Source organism: Corapipo altera, unplaced genomic scaffold (assembly GCF_003945725.1).
Source record: "Corapipo altera isolate COAL_440 unplaced genomic scaffold, ASM394572v1 44, whole genome shotgun sequence".
Lineage (NCBI taxonomy): Eukaryota > Metazoa > Chordata > Aves > Passeriformes > Pipridae > Corapipo > Corapipo altera.
Genome location: NW_020884880.1, coordinates 13,074,363 through 13,096,838, shown reverse-complemented (window position 1 = coordinate 13,096,838; position 22,476 = coordinate 13,074,363). Strand labels below are relative to the sequence as shown.

Genomic DNA, 22,476 nt, shown 5'->3' with positions numbered 1-22,476 from the left:
TTGAAAATGTACATTGCAGAAAAATGCCCCGAGTTCTTAACGTGAACTCAACAGTTCTCTTTATAAGCCCCCTTTTCACCAGGGTTTTCTTCAGTGAGCAGGAAACATTCGCCTCTGAAGCGACGTGGGTCAGTTCTTGCGCGTGTTACTGCGTGTGTACCCCGTGGCACCCTGGGTGAGCCCATCCATCCATTCCTCTCTATCCATGCATCCCCACGAACTGCCGGTGCCCGGGAGCGGGCACGGCGCCGCCAGAGCCGCTGCCCGGGCGGGGCCGTGGCGGGGCCGGTGGATCCCCGCCCCTTCCCGCCGCCAGGCGTGGGCTGGCAGCAGCCTCTGCTGGCGAGCGGGAGCAGGGAGAGGGCCTGGGAATCCGGCACCGCGAATCCGACTCGCGTTTAATGCCGAGCCGCGCTACGCCAACCGCAGCTGAGCATCAATTCGTCTGAGAGGGAGGCTTACAACAGCATTAAGCACTGGAAAATGCCCGCTCGCATTTTTAGCAAAACCCTCTAGTATTTTCCTTGGAAGTGCTCTGATTTCCTTCCCTCCAACTCTTCAGAAAACTATGCAAAAAGTTCCTCCAGGTTTTCAAACTTTCATCTAAAGAAGCCTGTAAAAGGTAACTAAAAGCTATGTTTAGTGATGTGAAGAGGCACCACTGAATTACAGGCAGGTGTGCATAGCCTGCAGTCAAAAGCCCAGATAACACAGATCACAAACTCGGACTTCTGCTGGATAGACTGCAACAAATTACAGCATATACATAGTAATGGTTTTTTACACAAACCATATAACTGAGAAGAAAAGCCCTCACACAGAGGAAGACAAGATGCACTCATTGTTTTGAGGCACAATACAGGACAAGAGCCTGCTAGAAGTTGCTAGAAAGTAAAGCCAGCCCTAACACCAACATACTCACTTGCTGTCTTAATTTGCTGGTAGAAGAGTTGCTGAGTGAAGATCATTTTCCAATTGATGTGATTAGTATAAACAATTTTAGCCTTCATTACCCACTATGTTTAGTTTTTCATGAGAGTATTTTTCCAAGCCTTTGGAAATGCAGAAATTACAAGTGTCTTAGAGCAGAGTCCCAGCTCAACAGTAGAAACAGCAGCAATCTGGTTTAATACCATACCGATTTACTGCAAGGTCTTTCATCCAGCTGGCACAGCAGAATCACCTAACCTGAATGACTTATTCCATAAGAAATCACAATCACTACACAACCAGGTAAAGAGGATGTTAAAAAATTAAAAGCATTTAATCATCTTGAAAGTAAATTTGTTCTAATGGGCAAAAAGTTAGAAATGTAAACAACAGTACTATATTGTAAATAGTGTAACAATATTTACAGCCAAAAAAGAACTTGTCTTTTGACACAAAATACCTTCACCAACTTCCTGATTGATCTGAACTCGCATTTTCCCTTTGCTTTGAAATTAAAGCCAAAGCTGTTCTGGAGTATTCTTTCACGATAAGAAAACCTACCTTATCTTATGGCAAATGAACTTTATCCTGGAGATACGGGAGGGGTTAAGAACATCATGATTGGGAAATATCACATTTCCACACTTTTACCCTTCTTCCAATTCACCTGGGGCTGTTTCCTCCAAATTTTTTTCAGCAGCCTTGAGAAACAGAGCACAGGAGGCCACCAGAAGATGCTGCTCTAGGAGCACAGAGCTGCTCATCACTTGAGCATGGTCTACCAGAAAGGAAAATCCTATCCTCCAGCTTATGAAGAGGGAATATTCACCCACCTACCGCAAGTCCTACCACCACTGAATACCTTCAGAAATCTGCAAACACCTCTTCTGCACCAATAAGCTGATCTTTCCTGTTAGAAACACTGTAGCACACCATGTTTTGACAAAATTTTGATGACCTTAGAGTTGGGGGCATTCCCTGATACGTGTGCCACAGCTTGTGCTCATGTAGGGAGCCTGGGCAGACTGCTTACCAAGAAAGTTACAGGAAAAGGCAGGGCAAAGGATGTGCCTTTCCCTTATCCAGCAGGTACCAGTGAAGGGAGGAGAGATACATCCTCCTCATCAGGAGATGCATGAGTGGCAAAAGCTAACACAGTCCAAAATCTTGATGAAGAGCCTCAGCCTCACATTCCAGGTTTCTGCTCCAGCTAATTCAAACCAAGCACATCATCAAAAATTGCTTAAAAAAGCCATACCCATGGAGACAAGCAAACACTCACCTAGGCCAAGCAGACCTCCCATTTCCAAGTCTGCAAAACTTAAAATTAAAGCAAACATTTTTGAAAGAAAGCCTTTTTTTTTGGACTCATCATAGGTACATGTGGAGGAGAGAAAGCGAGCTGTGAGTTTCTCCACTCTTAACAGATCTGTAGCTGTGATTTGATCTGCGGAAAGTTAACTGTCACACAGGTACCTTACAGAAAATCTAAGATGCACTTAAATTGGTCTAAATCTTCCCAACCAAGTTATGCACAAACAAAAGCTAACCGTCAAGGGAATTCATCTTCTCAGTCATCACACTCACAAAGATTTATTGAGTCTTTTCCTTCTTTTCTTTGAACTCCTCTAAACTTCTTTGGCCTTTACCTTCCACTGCAACTACTTACTGTCTCTGTATTTACAGCTTCACAGTCTTTTACAATTAATAAGGGGTTTGGTAGTTCAGCAGAGAGACTGCCCAGCCACCAAATTTGGGGACTGGAGCAAAGCTGTGTGCCACCTACCACTTGGTTCAGGGAACTGATAAGCAGGAATTTGGTTTTAAGTGATAGCTTGCCCATCATGCAGAGGCTTTTGTCTTGCCTGAAGAAAACTAAAATCCATATAAGTCCACCTTATAGCATTAATGCAACAAAAATGGGACACGTACCATTTCTAACGTTGACAATATTTGAAAATCGTTAAGTAAAAGGAAGCATAAAAGGGAATAAAGAGACATCACCTTTTTTTCCTTTTCTCCCTCACTACAGCCTCTGCTTTTTTTTTTTCCTTTTGTCAATTGTACATGGGATTCCACCTTCAGTCAGTGAAAGATTTTACACTGATGAGCAGGAAGTTTTTTGTGGCTAGTCTGGGGGAAAAGTAAAATAAACAAATAAAGAAGCACATATACAAGCTTTTCAGACAGAATATAAATCGGATGTCATTCATCAACTGTGAGTTAACATATCATAGACAAAATAGGATAGTAATTTCTTTCTATTCTGGCAGCACCTTACTTTGGTGGCAGGAACTTAAAATGCAAAAAGCACTAAATTTGTGTTAAGACTTAGGTTTACTGTAAAAGTTCAACAGTTTCTAGCAGGGATGGATTCCACCTGTGGATGATGACTTTATGGCTTTTTTCAGAGCCTCCACAAAACCAGAAGGCTTTGGGAAAGAAGCAGATTTCACCCACTGTTCGCTAGTCTGATCCTGGTCCTACACCACCTCCTGCCTCCAAAGTCTCCACTAGGTAGTCTTTACATTTCTCACTCAAAAACAGACCAGAAAACTGTCTGGCAGCTCTTCCATCTCTCTGTTAGTAAGGATTTGTATATCCCTCTCCTGGTCTGCCATGTTGATGCATCCAGCTGCCTCACAACCTCTTGGTCTCATTCTCTAGAGTTCAGTCTCAAAGAAACATTTTGCAAACACTTGCTCATCTCAGCAAGACCAGAGCTCTTAAAATTAAAAGCTGTATCCCATGGATAAAGTTAACACTTCAGATGAAGGCCAATTTGCTTGGTAAATTACTAAATCTCTAACTACAAAGAGTTTGAACCAAAGAGGAAGATGCAATTACACCATTAATTAAAATTACACCACCATCACCACCACCACACCAAAAAAAAAAAAAAAAAAAAAAGGACTTGTCTGTGTGCTGAAAAATAAAGAGTGGGTTTGGAAAAAAGAAATATGCCAAACACTCCTACAGGTAAATTCTTAGTGAATTAATTTTTGAGATGTTGCTGACACAGGAAACAAGCAGAACATCAGGAACCGCAACACTCCAAGGAAATCTCTTTTTCATCTTGCAGAAAGTTGTTTTGCCTTAGCAGTTTATATTTTAACCTCTATATGATCATAGCAAAGAAAAAAGCGTTATTTCTCTTCATTTTTTATTTTCTTATTTGAAGCAAAAATAAGTAATATACATTTCACATTTATAACCTGCTCTTCCTATATACCTTTTAATATTCTCAAGACAGTTATTATGCCTAATTTTTGCAAAGAGCTCCACCCCAGCTGCCCAGGCCATACATGTACAGTAGTCATGTGGCAATGTGCTCCCAATAGGTAAATCAAATTTAAACTCTACTCCAAGACAAAGCATTTCAGGCACTGGCTGCATGTGCTTAATTGATAGACTCTGGACAGAAAGTGAAAGCCATGTTATCAACAAGTTAGTTGGTTTTCAGTGTCTGGGGTTGAGAGGAAAAATCTTTATTGTTTATTGTTAAGTTCAGATAGTGGGTTTTTTTCCCTGTACTATAGCTATTTGCATATGAAAGGTATACCAGTAGTTTTTTTAAGAGTTACATGTACAGAAACCATGAAGGAACACAATGTGGTAAGTAACTGATAGAACCAGACTAAAAATATCATCATCCTTCATTGGCAAAATCCCAGACTAAGATATTTCAAAGCTTCCTGGAAAGATTTTTCATTCATGTTTTAGAGGATGCATGCAGATAAATTGACTAGACATTCATTTTAAATTGTATTTTCAATACTTCTGGGATCTGTCTGAACTCTCCTGAACAATTTCTCATCTTTTTAATTAATCTGGGAGAAAATATGTTTTGTCTCATTTCTAAGATTTTGTACATCAGCCAAAAGGATCATGTAGTTACTCTTTTGACTGAGATTTTGCAATCCATTCTTTCAAATCAGAAGGAGGTAGATTTTGCATCTTAATTTGGTTAAAGAAACAGGCAACACCAGCTCTCATTTAGAAGATCCTGAACTCTGACAGGAGGTGTAACCAAATTACCAATTCAACTCTTGCAGCAGCAAACATCATTAGCATTGGCCATGAAATTCAGTTAAATGGATCATACAGAAACTAACAGCCTGAAATCCTGTTACTCTTGAAGCTGACAGCAAAAACTCACAGATTCCAGTGGGTGCATCAGTATGCTACAACCTTGACAAAGAACCTGGAGCTTTGCAAGGCACGAAGTAACCACTTTCCCAAGGACGTATGTTACCTACATAGAGTCATATCCAGTCATAAATGTAATTTACTTTGTGCTGTAGAGGAGGTGGCTGAACTGATTTTCAGTGTTGCCAGAAGAGATGTACAAGCCACCAAGAGACTCTACAGCATTCTAATAATGCCTGCTTTTTACAGAGACTGACCTCCTTTCACCTTGTTAAAAGCGGTAAGTAGTAAGTAATAGATCTTGTCAAAGGTTACTCTGTAGAATAACCTCTGGAGATATTAGATAGAGGTGTCCAGAGAAATACCACAAAGGTGCTGACAAGGAAACCAAGGGGATTATGATTAGGAAGTGTGAATAAGCTAAGGTTTCAAACATACTCAGATTTTTGGTTAGAAATGCTGAAGTACAGGAAGGAAATGTTCTACATACCATCAAGCCACCAAAACACACACTTGAAAAGACAAGTTAAAGAGCCATCACATGAAGATTAAATACTACACATGATTTAAGAAAAGCAATTCCACACAACTAGAATAAACAAGAATTTCTTCCTCATCAAAACCCACTATGTCTCATGATAAAAAATGAAAAACTAATATGCTCGAAGCCAAAAAAAAAAAAAAAAAAGCTGTACCTAGGAAACATTAATTATTCCTTCAGCTCATTTCTAATCCATCCTTGAATATTTAAATTAATCTAGGCCTTTATCAGAACTTCCACCAGATAATTCCCAATCAGATATTTCCATTTAAGATATCCACATTTCCTGTAAAGAAGAAATAAATTTTTAAAAACCCTAAAAACCTAAGCCAGTAGCATAACCAAAAGAGACGATTTCTTCATTTTCTTGAAATTATGAATTTGACGATTATGCAATTATTTAATGGAAAAAAGGTCCAAGGTATTTCTGACAGCATTTTTAGTAGAAGACAGCCTCTACTAAATTTACTCTCAGCAAAGTTGCTGTACAAAGACGGTTTCTTTCAGCCAATTTTTTTCTGATCCCATCAGTTGATTGAGTCAATTTTGCACTGCCCTCCAGGGAAGGCAATCATCTTCTCTGTTCCAGTCAGATCAAAACAGATCAGACCAAGTCTTAGGAAATACTTGGGAGATATGGCCAAAAAAAGGCCTCTACCCAGCCATTTGAAGTTTTCTACCAATACAGCTTTCCAGGAGCTTGTCCCTATCTTACGTGAACAGAATTATATTGTTCAGACAAGAAAGATAAAGAGACCCAAGCCCCCTAAAACAAGAGCAGACAAATAAAAACAGATAACATAAAAGTGTTTGCATCAACCTGAAAGACTTTATTCAATAAAAAAAAAATAAAAACCTCTGAAAGATGTAGTGCCTTATGTCTTCCTTAATATAAGTCAATCTTCAAAGGAGATGTATCTCATTTTGAAAAAATGTTGAAAGAGAGTATTTTGACTTTTTCACATATTTTCCTCCCCTTTTATTTTGGCTGAAGCTACTCACAAAATTTGATCTGTAACTGTGAACACTTTCAGGCCTCTGTGCTTTTCAGTGAAGTACTTTGTGTCATGGTGAATAATTTTTGCCTCAGAAAATGTCACCAGCATGGCTGCACAGGCCAGGTGTACTCCTCTCCAAAACTGCTGCTCACAGGGCACCTACCTTACCCCTGGCAACTGCTAATTGATTTAACTCAGGATTGAAAAGGTGAAGAGAAGAACTCTGTGGCTCAACTGTCTTCTCTATGCAACGGTAAGGAAATCCCCTCGGTGCTAAATATGGGACTTAGAAAGAGACAGGAGGCTCTGTCAGGACCTTGCCAGTTTTGAGGCCATCTCATACACCATACTTGAGAGCACAGGTGGCTCCAAGCAGAGTTGGTCATTAAATGGAGAAATAACTGGCATTTTAATGTAGGCACCAAAGGGATGATGTTTTTTTAGCATGTATTTTGAGGATGATTAGTAGGAAGGCACTGGGTATGTGAGGAAAGTGGTATCCACAGAGTTACAAAAGGCTAAAAAAAAGTCCTACAGTATGTAGGACCAGTTGCCAGATTGCAGACTTGGTTTTGCTCTTAAAATTCTGTGATGTGAGCCTACAAACAACTGATATTTTACAAAATCTGTTCTCCATGCAATACCTGCCCATTTCAGGTGCTACACTGCACTAACACCTCTATAAATTTAAACAAGGGCAATTCACTATCCAGTATTTTCTAGCAGTGGAGCCAAGTGAGAGACTTGTTTGAAATCTTGCTTGGGCTTTCTGAAAGCACCTGAACCCTGCTGGCTGCAATTTTGCTAGTGGGGAGAGGCATGGGTGGATCTCACTGCCACAGTCACACCCGCCGTGCATCGCAGGCTGTCATACCACGCAACGTGGCCACAGGGGCTCAGCAGCACTCCCAATGTTACATCTTCCCCTGTTCAAAGAAGGCTATTTCCTCAAAACAAGAGAGCTCTGCATACACAGTATGTCAAACTGACCCTTACCTTGCAAGGCATCCTCAGTACCTTTGAAATCAACATAGCAAATACAAATTTTAAAAGAAAATCCGATATACTTTCATGACTAGCTTAATGAAACAGCCATCATCCTATCTCTTATTGTCCTCATTATAAATTAATTTAGAATTAATTACAACACTGAAAATATTTCTTCTAAATTCATTCTGTCCCTAAAAATTTTCAGTCAGTTGAAAAGTTTTTGGCTGACACTGCACTGACTCAAAACTCTGAAATGAAAACTGGAAGACTGACAGCCTAGAAATAGGCTGTCTTAATATTTTGGAATAAGAACTTTTTGGCAAGAAAAGTTGTATAGAATCAGACAGCATGAGAGAGAAAATAAAACATGTAGCATTCTGATTGCTACAGAGGGAGCAATGTTTTCCATAGTGTTTCCTTGTGTATCCTGCAAGCTGCAGTCAACTTAGATAATGCAGTAAGAGGTTCAAAGGTAAGGCCACAGTATAGCAGTAAAATAAACTATCTGGAACCCCTAAATTTTAGAGTATTATTAAGTTAGTTGACTCATCTGGGATTCATTGACTTTAACTGTTTCTGTTAAAAACAGCTCACCATAATTTTTCACTGAGGAACAAAAAAAAAAAAAGTTGGGGGGCATTCACGTATCTGATCATTTTTCACAGCACCTATTTGACTACATGTAGCTGCATTCATTAGTAGCAAAGCTTTTTAATTTAACATCAGGGAATACAAAATCATTCTTGATAATATTAAAGATCACTTTCAATAGAACAAAATAGGAAGTTGTCTCCCTATTTTGTGTAATGTAACAGAGGCCAGAAATGTTTTTCTCTGAAGCAGAATTTTTGTACCATTAAGGTATATGCAGAACTCTTCATGTTGAAGGACTCCTCGAAGGCTACAGAATTAGAATATATACTTTTTTAGCTCTCTGTTGAAGAGATGGAGCATACCTCAACCTTTAACAAATAGAGCTTTTCTCCCAAGGACTTGCTAGCAGTTTGAATTAATAAAGAATTTAGTTTCATGTCAGCAGTTTTACTAAACTTTGGAGAAAAAGGACACAATGCCAGTAGTCCTGAGTGCCCTCAACACCCATTGACTTCAATGGGAATTGAGATGGGTCCTCCTTTTGGTTGACACAGTACCTTGCAGAATTAGATCCAGTCCCCTTCCCTTCCTCCTAAGAATGTATTGTTTCCCACTAGCCATCTGATTTTTATTTTGCTTTGACCAGAGATGAAATTAATGTGGATGTTTTGGTGCTGACAACCTCCTTGTCAAATTATATAGTGACTCCTCATGCTAAAACTTGTTTGTTTTCACACCATCATCACTGATGATCTCAGCACAGCAGCACTCTGAGAATAATGGTTTAGTCAAACGCAAAGCCAGCAGAAGGAACATAAAACAATGTGTGCTTATATAGGGCCTACATAAATAGTGCTTTTTAAAAATGTTTGGCAATGAAATAATAGCTGTGGGTTTGTTTCTTTTTTTTTTTTTTTAATTAACCTCTGGATGGTTAAGGGTCCAGAGAACCTTTGCACACCAGAGTTGTTATAAGGCCTAAAAATATTTTTTCTATCCTCTCATAAAAGATTATACACAGAAGTTGCCCATTGTGTGCCATTAGTAAACAACAGTGGGCCATACCCTCACTCCACACAGTTTCAGAGAAGTCAATGGATTTATACCAATTTCAAAAGAAACAGAGCTGACCCCACATATCCTGGGCCAAATGAAGAAAACTGTAAGCAAGCATACATGATTAGAGCTCAGGAAAGTGGGGGTTGTACACTGGACACTGTCTATTTATCACTCTTTACAGTGTTTTTCTTCATCCAAAATTCCCTGTTGATTGCTATTTAAAAAAAAAAAATCAGCGTAGCTCAGGCAGTGATGATATTCTTCCCCATTTCTCAAAGACTTTGTTCTCGCTGTCAGGTCAGCTTGGGAACTGTGCAAGATGCTGGAATGGCCTGGGTCTTGCTTTCCAGTGCTGCAAACAAATACTTCAATTTATTAACACTTCTGAGCTACACTGCCTCCCCGCTTCTTCCCCCCTATTTTTTTTTTCCAAAACTGAAAAGAAGACCCAAAAACTCCATAATAATAAATCATAACTGAAGTCTAAGGTGTTACTTCCAATTCACAGCTGCATCGTTAAGAGTGAAAATGCACATCATATTTAGGAGCAGAATTATATTCTGCCATGTTTAACTGAAAATCTTGGTGGGCTTTTCATCTATGTTATGCAAGCCTGAGGCCAGAGTGGAGACTGTCACAGCCAAAGAGACACAGACAGATAGATGATGGAGAGTGCAGACTGCGCACCCACACATAAAGCGCGTGAGAGGAAGGAGAGTGCACGGAAGGAATATTAATTGAGCTGAAAATAAGTATTCTCAATATCCCCCTCCCCCTTAAAAAGTAGCCACAAGATGAGGAGAGCTACAAACATGTTCATCTTGGGGAAACAGCCGTCCTTAACGTGACATGTAAGGCTATTACTTTAATAATGGGATTTGCACAGCGCACAACTGATAGGCTACGTTCAGAATAGACCCCGTGAATCTAATTTTCTTCTCAATGAGTGTTACTGCAGTTGGTAACTCCACATTTCAATAGAGTTGCTCCAGATTTGTATTGGGGTGAGTGGAGAACTAGGCTCTACTGTGATATTTTTTAAATCCACAAGAATGTAATTCTCCGAACCCAGTCATAAAACCCATGGCTCTTTTGATGCTTTCTAGTTTCATGGAAAATTATTTAGAGAAACTTGTCTTTAAAAGATTCTCATCAAAATAGTTAAATTACTGGTTTCTCTCACTTTTTGTGATAAACCATCAATTACTTGAATTTAACCTATTTTCAAGCTTGAGTCCATGAGCTGCTTTATTAGCACTGAAGAATGAAAGAACAGTATGGGAATTGTAGAAAGTGATTTAAGTTTTACATCATTCATTTTTTTCTCCCATTATCTTTTTTAAATACTTTTCCATTGCACATCCAGTAAAAGAAACTTACACTGACTGTATTTAATAATGGGTATAAAAAAACCTTTAAGTGCTACACAGATACACTTACAGACGTAAAAGTAAGGAAAGAAGGAAAATTCTTCAACTTGTTTTTAACTACAGAATCCCTTCTTTTCCATCATTTTGTGCACTCTCTAGAAAATGATCAAAGTCTCTACAGATGTTGATCTTGATCTCTTCAACCTTTGAAAAAAATATGCAAATGCCACCTCTCCCCCCAGCCATGGCCAGCAAAAGGAGCTTTTTTTTTTATGTTACAAAAAAGGAAGTTGATGTGGTGGCTGAAATTGCCACAAACCCTTAATAAAGATTTCTTCTACCTAAAGCATTCATTCAATAATTAAGTTAAACAACAGGTAATAAAAGATATTTCTGACCAGAGCAATTGGTGATCTTTTTCCTACTCCATTGCTCCACTTTTAGTTTCTTCAGGTTGCATTTTACAGTCATCCCAAGAGAAGTTTCCTATACGTGAGGTCCTGGCAAGCCCAAATTTCTAATACAGACAGTGACATTTCTGGACAAGAACAATTCCAGGCTCTTTGCCATCAGGTCACCTTTGGAGTTCCTGCTGGGTGCCTAAAAATATTTAGTGACAAACTCATTCACTGACCTAAACCAGAACCAAAACCAAGCCCAGATTTAACCAACTGGCTAAAATTAATTCAGAGTAGCACCCGTGGAAGTATGATTTACTATTAGAGAATCATAGAATCGTTTAGGTTAGAAAAGTCCCTTAAGATCATCAAGTTCAGCCGTTAACTCAGCACTGCCAAATCCACTACGAGACCATGTCCCCAACTGCCACATCTACACATCTTGTAATTACCTCCAGGGATGGTGACTCAACCATTTTCCTGGGCAGCCTGTTCCAATGCTTGACAACCCTTTCGATGAAGAAATTTTTCCTAATATCCAGTCTAAACCCCTCCTGGCACAACTTGAAGCCATTCACAATTTGTAGCTCCTTACCTAGCAACAGACTATTGCTGTTGAATAAAAATTTTTTTAAAAGTTAAGTGCGAGGTATATTTGGACTGTGAACGACGGTAAACTAGTTCACCCATGATGGAATTACTGGCAGCTGGTTTGCAGCATCAATACATGACCAAGTGACCTACTAATATCATCATCCATATCTTTGAGTGTTTACTTAGGCAGAATACTACTCTGCAGGTAGTATTTTCAGCACTCCAGAACTGAAAGATGTAAAGGACAATTAAAATAAAAAAGAGAGAGAGTACAATATGGTAAAATCTCAATTTAGTGCTTACTGTTTTAGCCACTTCATAAAATGCATCCTAAACTCAATCTCAGATTATATTTACTGTGCTACAGAGCCCCCAAATTAACTTCTGAGTACTTGCAAACAGATCAGAAAAGGGTGGTGATGAGCAACACTCTTACATGCAATAAAAGAGTAACTGAAAGCACAAGCGCACGAAGTAAATAGGCAAAAAGGCAGCTTCCTCTAAATGAGAAAAATCAGCCTAACTAAATACATTTCTCTGTATTAAAGTTAGGCAGTATATTTAAGGATGACTAGTTTAAACTCAATACAGCCCTGGACAAAAAACTTTAAAACACACAAACATACTGAGATTGGCATTTTAACTGCATTGAAATGTTCATTGAGTGGTGGCACCCAAAGACAAGGAAAGAAATTGAGATGAGCCCAAAGCAAGCTGTTTGAGAAAACACTGCAAAGGTTAAAAAGGCAATAGAAGTTATTTGTAGAGTTTATGTGGGGTAGAAAACTGCAGGTGAGATCAAACCATGTCTAGCTCCTGAGCTAACAGAGGTCTCAGTACCCTGTTAGAGCAATGAAAACATTCAGAGCCAAAGAAAAGCAGAATCAGCTAGCAAAGGTAATAGAGGCTTTGTAGTATTTTTTCCGAATTAATTTTAAATCTCATTCCTTCTGGCTTCTTCTAAAGACATTGCCGTTTTTATCACCCGTTAAGTGGAGCTCTGGGGCCAAATGGGGCTGCATCCAACACCTTCAAATCACCTTATGTGGCAGGGTGGCATGACAGTGACATGAGCTGGCTCAAAGGATGAGATTATTAAAATGGCACACCTAGACAAACACTGCTGATGACAGTGTTTCAAGTTGTGTGTGGGACTGACTTCTTGAACAAGTTCTCAAAAAAATATAAGATGGAAACAAGAACCAAAATCAAAACATCTTTTAAGCTAAGGAAATTGTTGTAAGCTTTCAATGTTTTACTTCAAAAATCCTACAGCCTTCAGCGAAATCCTTGGAAAATCTCTTTGTGTTTATAAAATAGCATTTGATATCACAATCTAGAAACTTACAAACCAGTGTAACCAACTCTTTCCAAACTCTCTAAGGGCAAATAACAGCTGTATTTCCCATGCGATGGCTAATAAAAAAAATGCTGACTCTCGGTAATTTTAATTACAGAGTAAAATAACATCTTAGTGAAAAATAGTAGGGGAACTATTATTTTAAAGTTTCAGGATTGCCTCTTCAACATGAGCCATAATAAGAGCAAAACAATCAGTACACAAACCAACACAACAGTTCCTTGGACGTAAAAAGACACAACAGCTTATCTGCTTCAACAAGTCCTTTTATCGCATCAGCAAAACAATTATTTTATGTATGTCATATTGTGCTTGTTATGTATACCTGAGACAATTTAAATGATTTATTTGATTATATATGTAACAAAAAAAAAATGTATTTCCATAACAGGATTTTCGTTTTACAAGTCAATCTATTTTCTGTACTTATTGTTATAATGTCGCTACTGTTAAAATACAGCATGATAAGATGTTGTCTGAGATAGCTGTTTTGTCTTTGTCAGAGAATACTACACCTTAAGAATTTTAAATTAGCATAGTAATATGAGTTTTGGTAAGAGGAAAAAATGTTTTCATAGTTCTTATTCCAAACTGTTGCTTTAAACTTATGATCAACTTTGATAATTTCTGAAGGCAGAGAAACGCAGAAGCCTTAAAAATCCTTTTTAGGGCTAGAGGCCTAAAAGATCTGGAGCATTATATATTGCAGAGCAGAATATATCATATACCTAGAAATAAGGGGGGGTTTTCAGAGGTTAAATAGCATGCAGCACAGAGAGAAGGCAAATCAACAGAAATAGTTTTGAAATATTGCAGAGTGACCTGCCAAGCTGTCTGATCAGCCCTGGAGTCAGTATTTATGACTGACAGAATCTCAAAGCATTTTAAGTATTTCCACCAGGACTCCTATGTATTCATATCAATGAGAATTAACACGTGAATTAAGATTAAGTCAAATAGGCCAGCTTAATTATATGTGCCTACCGTTAACTTGGTTAGTATGCGATCACCAAAACCACATCAAAGCAAAAGAATCACCTGGACCTATGAAGAAGAATTTAAATACCTGTTGGTTTATACATCTATCTGTGTTTCCAGCAACTGCGTCTGATGAGTAGAGTATTCCTGTAATGAGTTACAAGAAAAATCAGTGTTTATGGGCCTTGAGAAAAAATACCAGTTTGTTCCAATAATAAATCATATGGTCCTTAAGAATAATTTAAAAAAATGTTTTAAGCAGAAACAGTTTTGCTGTTATTGCTTTTATTGCAAAATCTTTTTCAGAAATAATTTTCTCATAATAAAGAGTTTATAAGAAAGACAGTCACTGAAATTATAATTAAGCTCGAAAGACGGCTAATCATACATTAACATAGGTATAAGTCCTCAAAGCAACAGGTTTATAGGAAATCCAGAAAGTTAATTAAGAGCAGAAATTAGAGACACAGGATAACGAAAGAGTAAAGTCCTTGATTAAATAAATTGTTTTAAAAGCAACAACAACCTTGCAAGAGCTCTTCCAACATTTAAGATCTTCGTGTCTTGATTAAGGGCACAGAGACAGGTTTTTAAAGGGAGCCACGAGCAGACAACTTAATAACCCAGTTTCAAATCATCCTGCAAGACTTACTGAGCTCAGAGATTCTGCCCACACAGAGCTGAAAGATTTAGTATGTAAAAGCTACCTTCTGAAGGCAGTGGGAGATTGCCTCTCTCTTATCAGCTCCAGAGTGAACTCTAGCTCTCACTGTAACAATCTTTTACAGAAGATTCCTCGGCAGTGCACAGGATATGTGTAAATGATTGCAGCACATTTTAGATTCTCAAAGTGAAGATGTGAACATCAAATTAAAAAAGTACCTATTACTCTTTATCAGTGTAAGTCATTTTGCTAAATGGTGATATAAATGAAATGACATATAGAATCTCACTTCTACCTTTTCTTTAAATAAGACATTCACCGGGTTAAATTAGCAGAGTTAGAGTTTGATAAATTGAAGCTGAACTATAAATGGGTGTTTTGGTGAGGGGAAAAGGTTTCTGCTTGTTCTAAATGTGTAAACGTTTAAAAATATTGCAATTTTAAATCTTGGAAAAGTGCCATCCAATATTCCAGACTGGCAACAGCACTTATTGCCTTTTTTATATGCTATTACAAAACTTTTTGATTTTAAGCACTAGCCTGACTATTCCTAAGAGTCTCCAATTAAAGATGTAACAATAGAAGATTACAGCAGTTTCTTTTTATGCCGTAAGTTCATTATTTCTATTTCCTGTTACACTCAAGTGTTTCATTTAAAGTTTTGAAACTTTGATGATCTCCACAGATGAAACAAAAAATAAATCCCATGTAAACTAACGTGACAAAGGAAACATCCCCAAGTCTATCGACAGCAGTAGATACCAGTTCTTCACAATACATGCATGATAAAGCGTAATGAGAAATCCCTGGTTAGTTATCATAAAAACAGGCTCCTTACCAAAATCTGTAGGGTACAGTCAAGTCCAAGTTGTTTCGTTCAACCACCACACCAACTATTTTTTTCTTTTTAGTGACTTTTTTTAAAAAAATCCTCTCATTTTGCCAGAGATAGATGGGGGAAAAACTCCTGAGAGCTTTCAGGCTTCATTAATTAAGGCTATCAGAGTGTACTTCATCTAAGCAGTAAAAAACAGTTCAATCAAGAGTTATGTCCCAAGCTGTAGCTATTTGCCCTTCTCTCATTCTCTTCTTTCTCTCACCATTTCTTTCAGTATATGAGACTAATTTTTCCAATAGCCTTTAACTCCCTCGATTAACTGACATGGAAAATGTGACTACAAACTCATAGCACTTTCTAGCCTCCAACCCAGCACAGAATCAACTTTGTTGTGTTGAAGGACACCTAGCAAGCTGCTACTTGCTAAGTTCATAACCCAGGAGTATACATTCACAGAGATCAGGACTGCGCCATCTAGTTAGCTGCTGTGCCTGTTAGGAGCAGATGCCTCAGGGATGCAGGGCTTTAGCACTTGGGAATGTTCAGTTTCTTACAGATTCAATTGTGGCGGGTTTTTTTTAATAAAATATCGCTACCGAGATAATCCACATCTAGTGGATATGGGAAAATTTAGGCTATAATAGCGCAGCAAACTTCTACATCCATCTTTGATTTACAAGATAAAAGCAACTTTTAAATTAAAGAGCCTTTCTGCTAATAGAGCTTATTATGCCAGAGACAGGAATGATTTTCCTAGAAAGTTGTCCCTGTGTGCATGCCTATTATCTTTGCTTTCCCCCTTCCACTAATGAGCATTTATCTAAAGAGCCTGTTAATCCTCTGATGTGTGCTTCTGGTCAGAGGTAACAGTTTGAATAAAACCACTAATCACTTATCACTAATCACTGATCATTAATCACGCTTTTCCCTAGTGCTTTGCGACCTGTACAGCTCCCTTTAGGATTAAGGAGTCACGAATAAGGATTTTAGCCATTTTTTATAAAGAATTTTGAGCTTTCGATAGCAACAATCTCATTCACTACATGAAAGTTACAAACTACCAAGCAAGGATTTTCACCACTGTACACTTTTATACTGAAAATAAACCATACATTTATGGAAGCATAACTCCTTCAGCAAAATCGCCACAAATTATGCTATGTTTTTCATTCCGCTCTCACCTTCCACCTCTCAATTTTCTTTTAGTCCAGTTTCTAGATTATGTCTGCATGACAGTGTCTTACAAGAAAGTTTTCCGACACCACTGTTACTTGACACACTGCTGCTTGTCCAAACAGCCAGACAGGGAAAGTCTAGTGCACGCCAGTGGGTGAGTATCCCTCTGAAAACCGCACACTCTCAAGGAAAGCCCAAAAAAGATGCTTCTCAGTAACTATTATGCTTCTATTCTACCTTCAATTTCTTCTAGCTAAGCACTGTTTCTTACTGATAATATATGGAAATCTTCTAATCTTTTTCCTTAAGTCACTTCCCACATGGTTCTGGATTTAAAAAAAAAAAAAAAAAAGAACAAAACCCAAACAACATATGGACATTTCATTTTCCTTTATTCCTACCCCCATCTCTGAAACAACCTCTCTCTTTCCGATTGTAGAGCTAATATTGAGCCCTAGAGATGAAGGATCACTCACCATGCTTGGACATAAATAATAGAGGAGGCAGAGTTTAGCAAGTATTCCCTTTACACTCCTGCAGCTCTTATCGTCCTGAAAACTTCGCTGGGGGAAGAGAGACCGCTGTAAGAGAGGATAGTGGCGCGGGGACACGGAGCTGGGGAGGGGGATGATGAGTGGAGCAGAGGGGCTGAGAAGGGTGACCGAGACTGCAGAGAGGGGACCTTGTCAGCACTCCTCCCCTGCCCCGCACCCGACGGCATCAGAAAAGGAGCATCAGCCCCGCACCGGCCCGCAGCATGACGTAAGGGCCGGCAGCAGCCCGGCACCCGGGATGTCTCACGGGGAAGGCGGCCGCGCACCGCCCCGCGCACCGCTCCGCGGCCACCGTCGGCGGGTCCCGGCCCTCTGGGGATCCCGGGCGCCACCGCGAAACTTGTCCAGAAGTTTGGGGACTGCGGGGAAAGGGGACGGCGGGGCAGCGCGCGCCGAGCTGTCACCGCCGGGTGCCGTCCGGAGCCGTCCGTCCCGCCGCGGGCGCGGGGGCTCCGCGGCCCCTCCGACGGGAGCTGCCACCCGCCTGCTCCGCTCGGGGCAGCACGCAGCGGGGTGTTGCCTGCCGCATCCCACCCCGGCCCATCCCGGGAAGCAACACGCAGACTTCCCAAACTCCCCGAAGTGTGGGAGGGGAGTCCGGCTAACCCGCGGCTCGGCGACCCTGCGCTCCCGTCCCCCGCCGCCCTGCCTTGCTCTGCCCGACCCTCCGCGGGACTCGAGAGTCGCTCACGTCCCCTCTCCCCGAGCACGGCGGGGACGAGGGGGCGGCGGGATCCCCGCTGCCGGCAGCGGCGCGGCGAGGACTGGCGCTGCTGCCTCCGAAGCAGATGCGGTGGCGGAGGGAAGAGCCCCTGCAGCCGCAGGCTGCCCCTTCCCCAGCCGCGCACCCCGGCACTGCTGCTCCGCTCCGCTCCATGCGGAGTGCACTGCGGGGTGCGCCGCGCGCCGCGCCGGGCGCCTTCCCGGGGTAGCCCTGTATTTTTAGGAACTTACCGCCCGGCGCGGCGGGGACGGGACCGGCAGCGCGGCCGGAGGAACCACGTTGGACTGAGGGACGGTTACAATACGTTCTATTTAGAGAAGCATTACATCACCCTCCGTGACGTCACGTGGGATTCCTGAACTTCTAAATCATTGCGGTCCGTGCCGGGCGGGGGGGGGAGAGGGGCGACCAGGAGCGCGGGGCGGGGGCGCGGCCTCGGGCGGTCCCGCCCCGCCGGGCGCGGGGAGGGGCGGGCGTGAGTCAGCCTGGAAACCGCGTCCCGCCCCCCGGGCAGCCGCGGTCGCGGGGTCTGGCACAGACACCCGGGGAGAAAGGGGCGCAGCCGGGCCGGGCAGCGGGCAGCCAGGGGGAGCCGGATCCCGATCCCCGGCCATGCCGAGCTCCCACAGGCGCGGAGCCTCCGCCGAGCGGCAGCGGCGGGAGAGGCCCGCACTCAGCCGGGAGTCGACTCGTGCAGCCCCGAACTCTTTCGGCTTTTTTGCTTGGTTGGGTTTTTTATCTAGGAAATGTCTGATAAGTAGCGCAGTGTCCGAGAAGCTCTTTCCAAAGCTTCAGCCCTGCGGATGTGCGCCTGTCCACCTGCTCAGGTGTGCCCGGTCCACGCGTGTCCGCCTGGTGGGTCTCGGTGCCGGGGCGGACCCAGGGGCTCTGGGGCAGCGCAGTCATAAAGAATCTTAAACTATAGAATTAAGGGTCTCACTGCTTCTTCAGCTCTTAAACATTCTGCATCTAGTTGGCAGTGTGCCTGTGCCGTTGAATGGGACGATTACCGGTGACAAAGTTATTATTCCACTCTGTAACTTCTTCGGTGCCTCCTTTTCTGGATTTTCTTGTTTTAAGAATACTCCCTTACTCTCAGCTTAATGCTCCTCAGCAGTGCCTCTAGCACCTGGGTCTGGAGGCTCCTTTGGCACCTGGCTGTCCACACTGCAATTATGCAGGAGGTGTTCGTATCAAAGATACACGTGATAACTGACTGTATTTAGCAGCCGATTCATGCCAGGAGGTATGACTTAATTCTAATGCAGTGGTTTAGCACCTAAGCCTGGGATATGTCATGAGGAAACCTCAGTGTTCCAAAGGTCTTAGAATCCGCAACATGTTGCTTGGTTTGGTTTTTGTCTGATATCCTCCATTAACAGAGGAGGGAGTAATTGAACATGTACTGCCAAAATCAGGAACTACTTTACAAATGGCAATAATACAGCACTTTACTCTCAATAATACCATTATTTTGCAGGCTTATATTAGGCTGTCTAATAATCATCCTCAGCTTTTAACAATTCACTGGCACATTATGCAGGATTTAAGCATAGAGAAGCGGATCCTATCGGTGACTGATGATAGGTTTTGAACTCATTTAACTACTTAGGATAAAGCTCCATGCTGCTGTCACTGTAGACCTTCATTTTGTCAGGTATTATCCTTGGAAACTGCATACTGAGTGCAAAGTACCTTACCTCTAAATGCCCTGAAATTATAAATTACACAGATGACTAAATTAATAATTTCTGTGTCATAGGAAAGGTTTTAGCATACACAAACACAGCAGTTTTTAAGGCCATGAAAAAAATATTTAAATGCAGGAAGCAGCTCTGCATCTCTCATTGAGATTTTCTCATACAGTTTATATTCTCACACTTCTCACAGAGATGCAGCTGAGACTGTGGCTGATTGATGGGTTTTCTAGGATCACAGCAGGGTTTTTTCTCCAGGTTTCTCAATGAGACCAAAATATAAGTGGCAATGGAGAATTCAGATGCTAGTCGAGGATAACAGGGCCCAGATCCCCCAGCTACCTGTGTAGTAAGACTCAGTTATGTCAAATTTGACAGAAGGAAATAAAATGCTAAGTGAAGTATTTGCTATAGTTTTTCTGCTTAGTGGTGATGCTTTCATACGAATGATATTGTAGACCCTGTGTGACTTGTACACAGACTATAGTGAGAAAACAAGTGGCCTCACTTTGGGTGTTCATTGTAGGTTAATAAATTTTGTTTACAGCTCCTGAATTGAACATTCTGCACATCCTTCTGCCCTGTACAGGATGTTGTGCAAAAAAAAAGAAGAATCCTAAAATCAAGATGAAAAGAACTGCCACTTTATTCAGATCAGTAACTTTACTTGCCACGTACATGTCTGGACAAGTCTCTAACACTTAAAGGGACTGCTTGAGGCAGCAGTTTGTGTGTGTCTGCCCCTTGGAGGGTGGTGACAAATGCTTCGATAGGTGGTTACCTTGGTTTTCATTGACAGAAGAGCAAAGAGATTCTGGATTCCTGAAATGAGTCTCAGGTCCCAAGGAGAGACTATTGACTCTTGAAATGAGCTGTAGTCCTGGGGGTAGAATGAGTATAGAATTGTGTCAGTGGTTCCTCTGAGGTTGAAATCTGCTGCAACATGTGTAACATATCATTGCTTTTCCCCCTGCCCAACTTCTGCTTCACTTGCCACCCTCAGATCCTCTTGCTTTCCTCCCTCTTCCAGCTCTTCTCTATTTCCATTTTTCTCTTGCCTTTTACCAACCTTCTTTCTGTCCTAAGGCAACCACTCTGATCTCTGAATGGGGATGTGAAAAGGAGCAATGAGATGCAGCTTTGTTTTGTTCTACGCTCATTTCAGTGGCTGATGGTTGAGCAGTTCACAGAGAAGAAAATGTGTCCATGCCTCCGGCCTGAGGACACTGAGCAGAGAAGAGACATTGAGAAAACATAATTTCTTGATTTCAACTGTGGGATGATGATAGGACAAGAGAAGCTCCTCTGCCTGCAAAGTTGCTGCTTTCAGGTTAAGCTGATGTCTGGTTGCGTGCTGTTACTGTGAAGAACAACTCTTTAATAGGAACTCCTATAAAGGTGGTTTGAATTAGCATATTCTACTTGGCAAATGTGGAATGTATGCAGAGTCAGTTACCACAGCTCAGCTGACAAGTTGTAACTTGAGAACATGCTCTATCTGGGGGACAAATTCGAACAAATCTTAGAGGCTAATCAAAGGCACCTCCTCGAACAGCAAAATGATCATTCTGCAAAACTTCAGGTTCCTGCTGCAAAAGCGCTGTATGTTCCCAACAGAAAAACCAAACAAATACTAACTTGTGAGTTATGGGTTAATGTCAAGCAAGGAAACTTCCTTTTTCTGGAATATTGCTTCTGGAATGATTGAATTTTGGAAGCAGCTTTTCAAAATAATCCTGCCTAGGGCATGCACCTGGCATGGAAAACTCCATCCTGAATGGTTCAAAACTTGGCAATGTTTTTGGGCGATTGAAGAAAGTTGTAATGAAAAGTACTGACCAATCAACCACGAGGCACTACCTGTTTTTTCGTAAACTAATTGAAAGGTAGAAAGTCATATGCTGCTTTTCTATTTTTGTACTTAAACTTTTATACAGCTGCTTTCTTCTGATGGCAAAATCCCTACTTAAACACTTTTCTGTATTATATGTTCTAAAAAATGTTTTCCAGATATTTCTTTGTCAGTTTTATTCTGTAAGTATAAAACCTCAAAAGAAGAGCATACTCCTGACAGCAGTAGTTTAATCAGTATGAAAACTACTCCGACATTTGAAGTGAAATGAGTTAGAACGACATTTTGTTTGACTGATAGTAAACGACAGTAGTGCTGTTTCAGCAAACACTTAAAATCTTTGTCATATCATTAAAATCATTTGGAAGTAAAGATATTAAAATAATTATAGGAGTTTTGTATGTCAAATATCAGTCTCAGCAAGCCACTATTGCTGTCACATAAAATTAATAATTACTGCTGGTACAGTTGAATATTTTACATACCCATTCTTCCTCTAACATCATTACCACGTGTTTAACTAAGCTGCTGCCAATGTTGAGTGTTACTCTCAGCTTTGGCACTTGCAATTATCTCGTTACAAGTACTTTTCAGCAATATCTTTTAGTCTAATCGAACAGTAATTTATTCACCTTCTTACATGCTACTAAAACTTCGGATCTCCCCATTTATCATGTGAAACTACCCACAAAAAGAGTTTAAAAAAAAGTAATTCAGCGCTCTTTTCTCTTCAGCAAAGAGCTATACTAGTCACACAGAAGTGAAGACTTAGAAATAAAATGGTAAGGGGGAAAATTGATTTCTAGATCTTAACATACACTTTAATCCATGGTGCTAGTAAAATGCACTTTAAAAGAGGATACAAATTTTGCTATTTAATGTATAATAATCCCAGTGATATCCTGAACCAATGTAATTCTAGTGTTTTTACAAAGCACTCCATTTCTTAATTATTACATCTTTGTTCAGATCTCTCCTTATTTTAGTAACACATTGAACGAGATATGAGC

The 22,476-nt window shown here is 40.7% G+C and overlaps 1 protein-coding gene across 7 annotated transcripts in view; it reads right to left on the bottom strand.

Moving 5' to 3' along the window:
* CREB5 (cAMP responsive element binding protein 5) overlaps window positions 1–18,226 on the bottom strand; it is a 256,030-nt gene extending 237,804 nt beyond the window's left edge. The window contains exons 1-4 of one of the 7 annotated variants that reach the window (XM_027639338.1): window positions 18,148–18,211; window positions 17,116–17,220; window positions 16,911–16,965; window positions 14,050–14,108 (exon numbers count right to left, since the gene is read on the bottom strand). In XM_027639338.1, the coding sequence (XP_027495139.1) occupies window positions 14,050–14,108; window positions 16,911–16,965; window positions 17,116–17,118 (117 nt within the window). In that variant the 5' untranslated portion in view covers window positions 17,119–17,220; window positions 18,148–18,211. Of the gene's footprint in view, window positions 1–14,049; window positions 14,109–16,910; window positions 16,966–17,115; window positions 17,221–18,147 lie in introns of those variants that run through there. The other 6 variants (XM_027639339.1, XM_027639340.1, XM_027639345.1 and 3 more) reach the window with 6 other exon arrangements.
* Window positions 18,227–22,476: the final 4,250 nt, after the last annotated feature.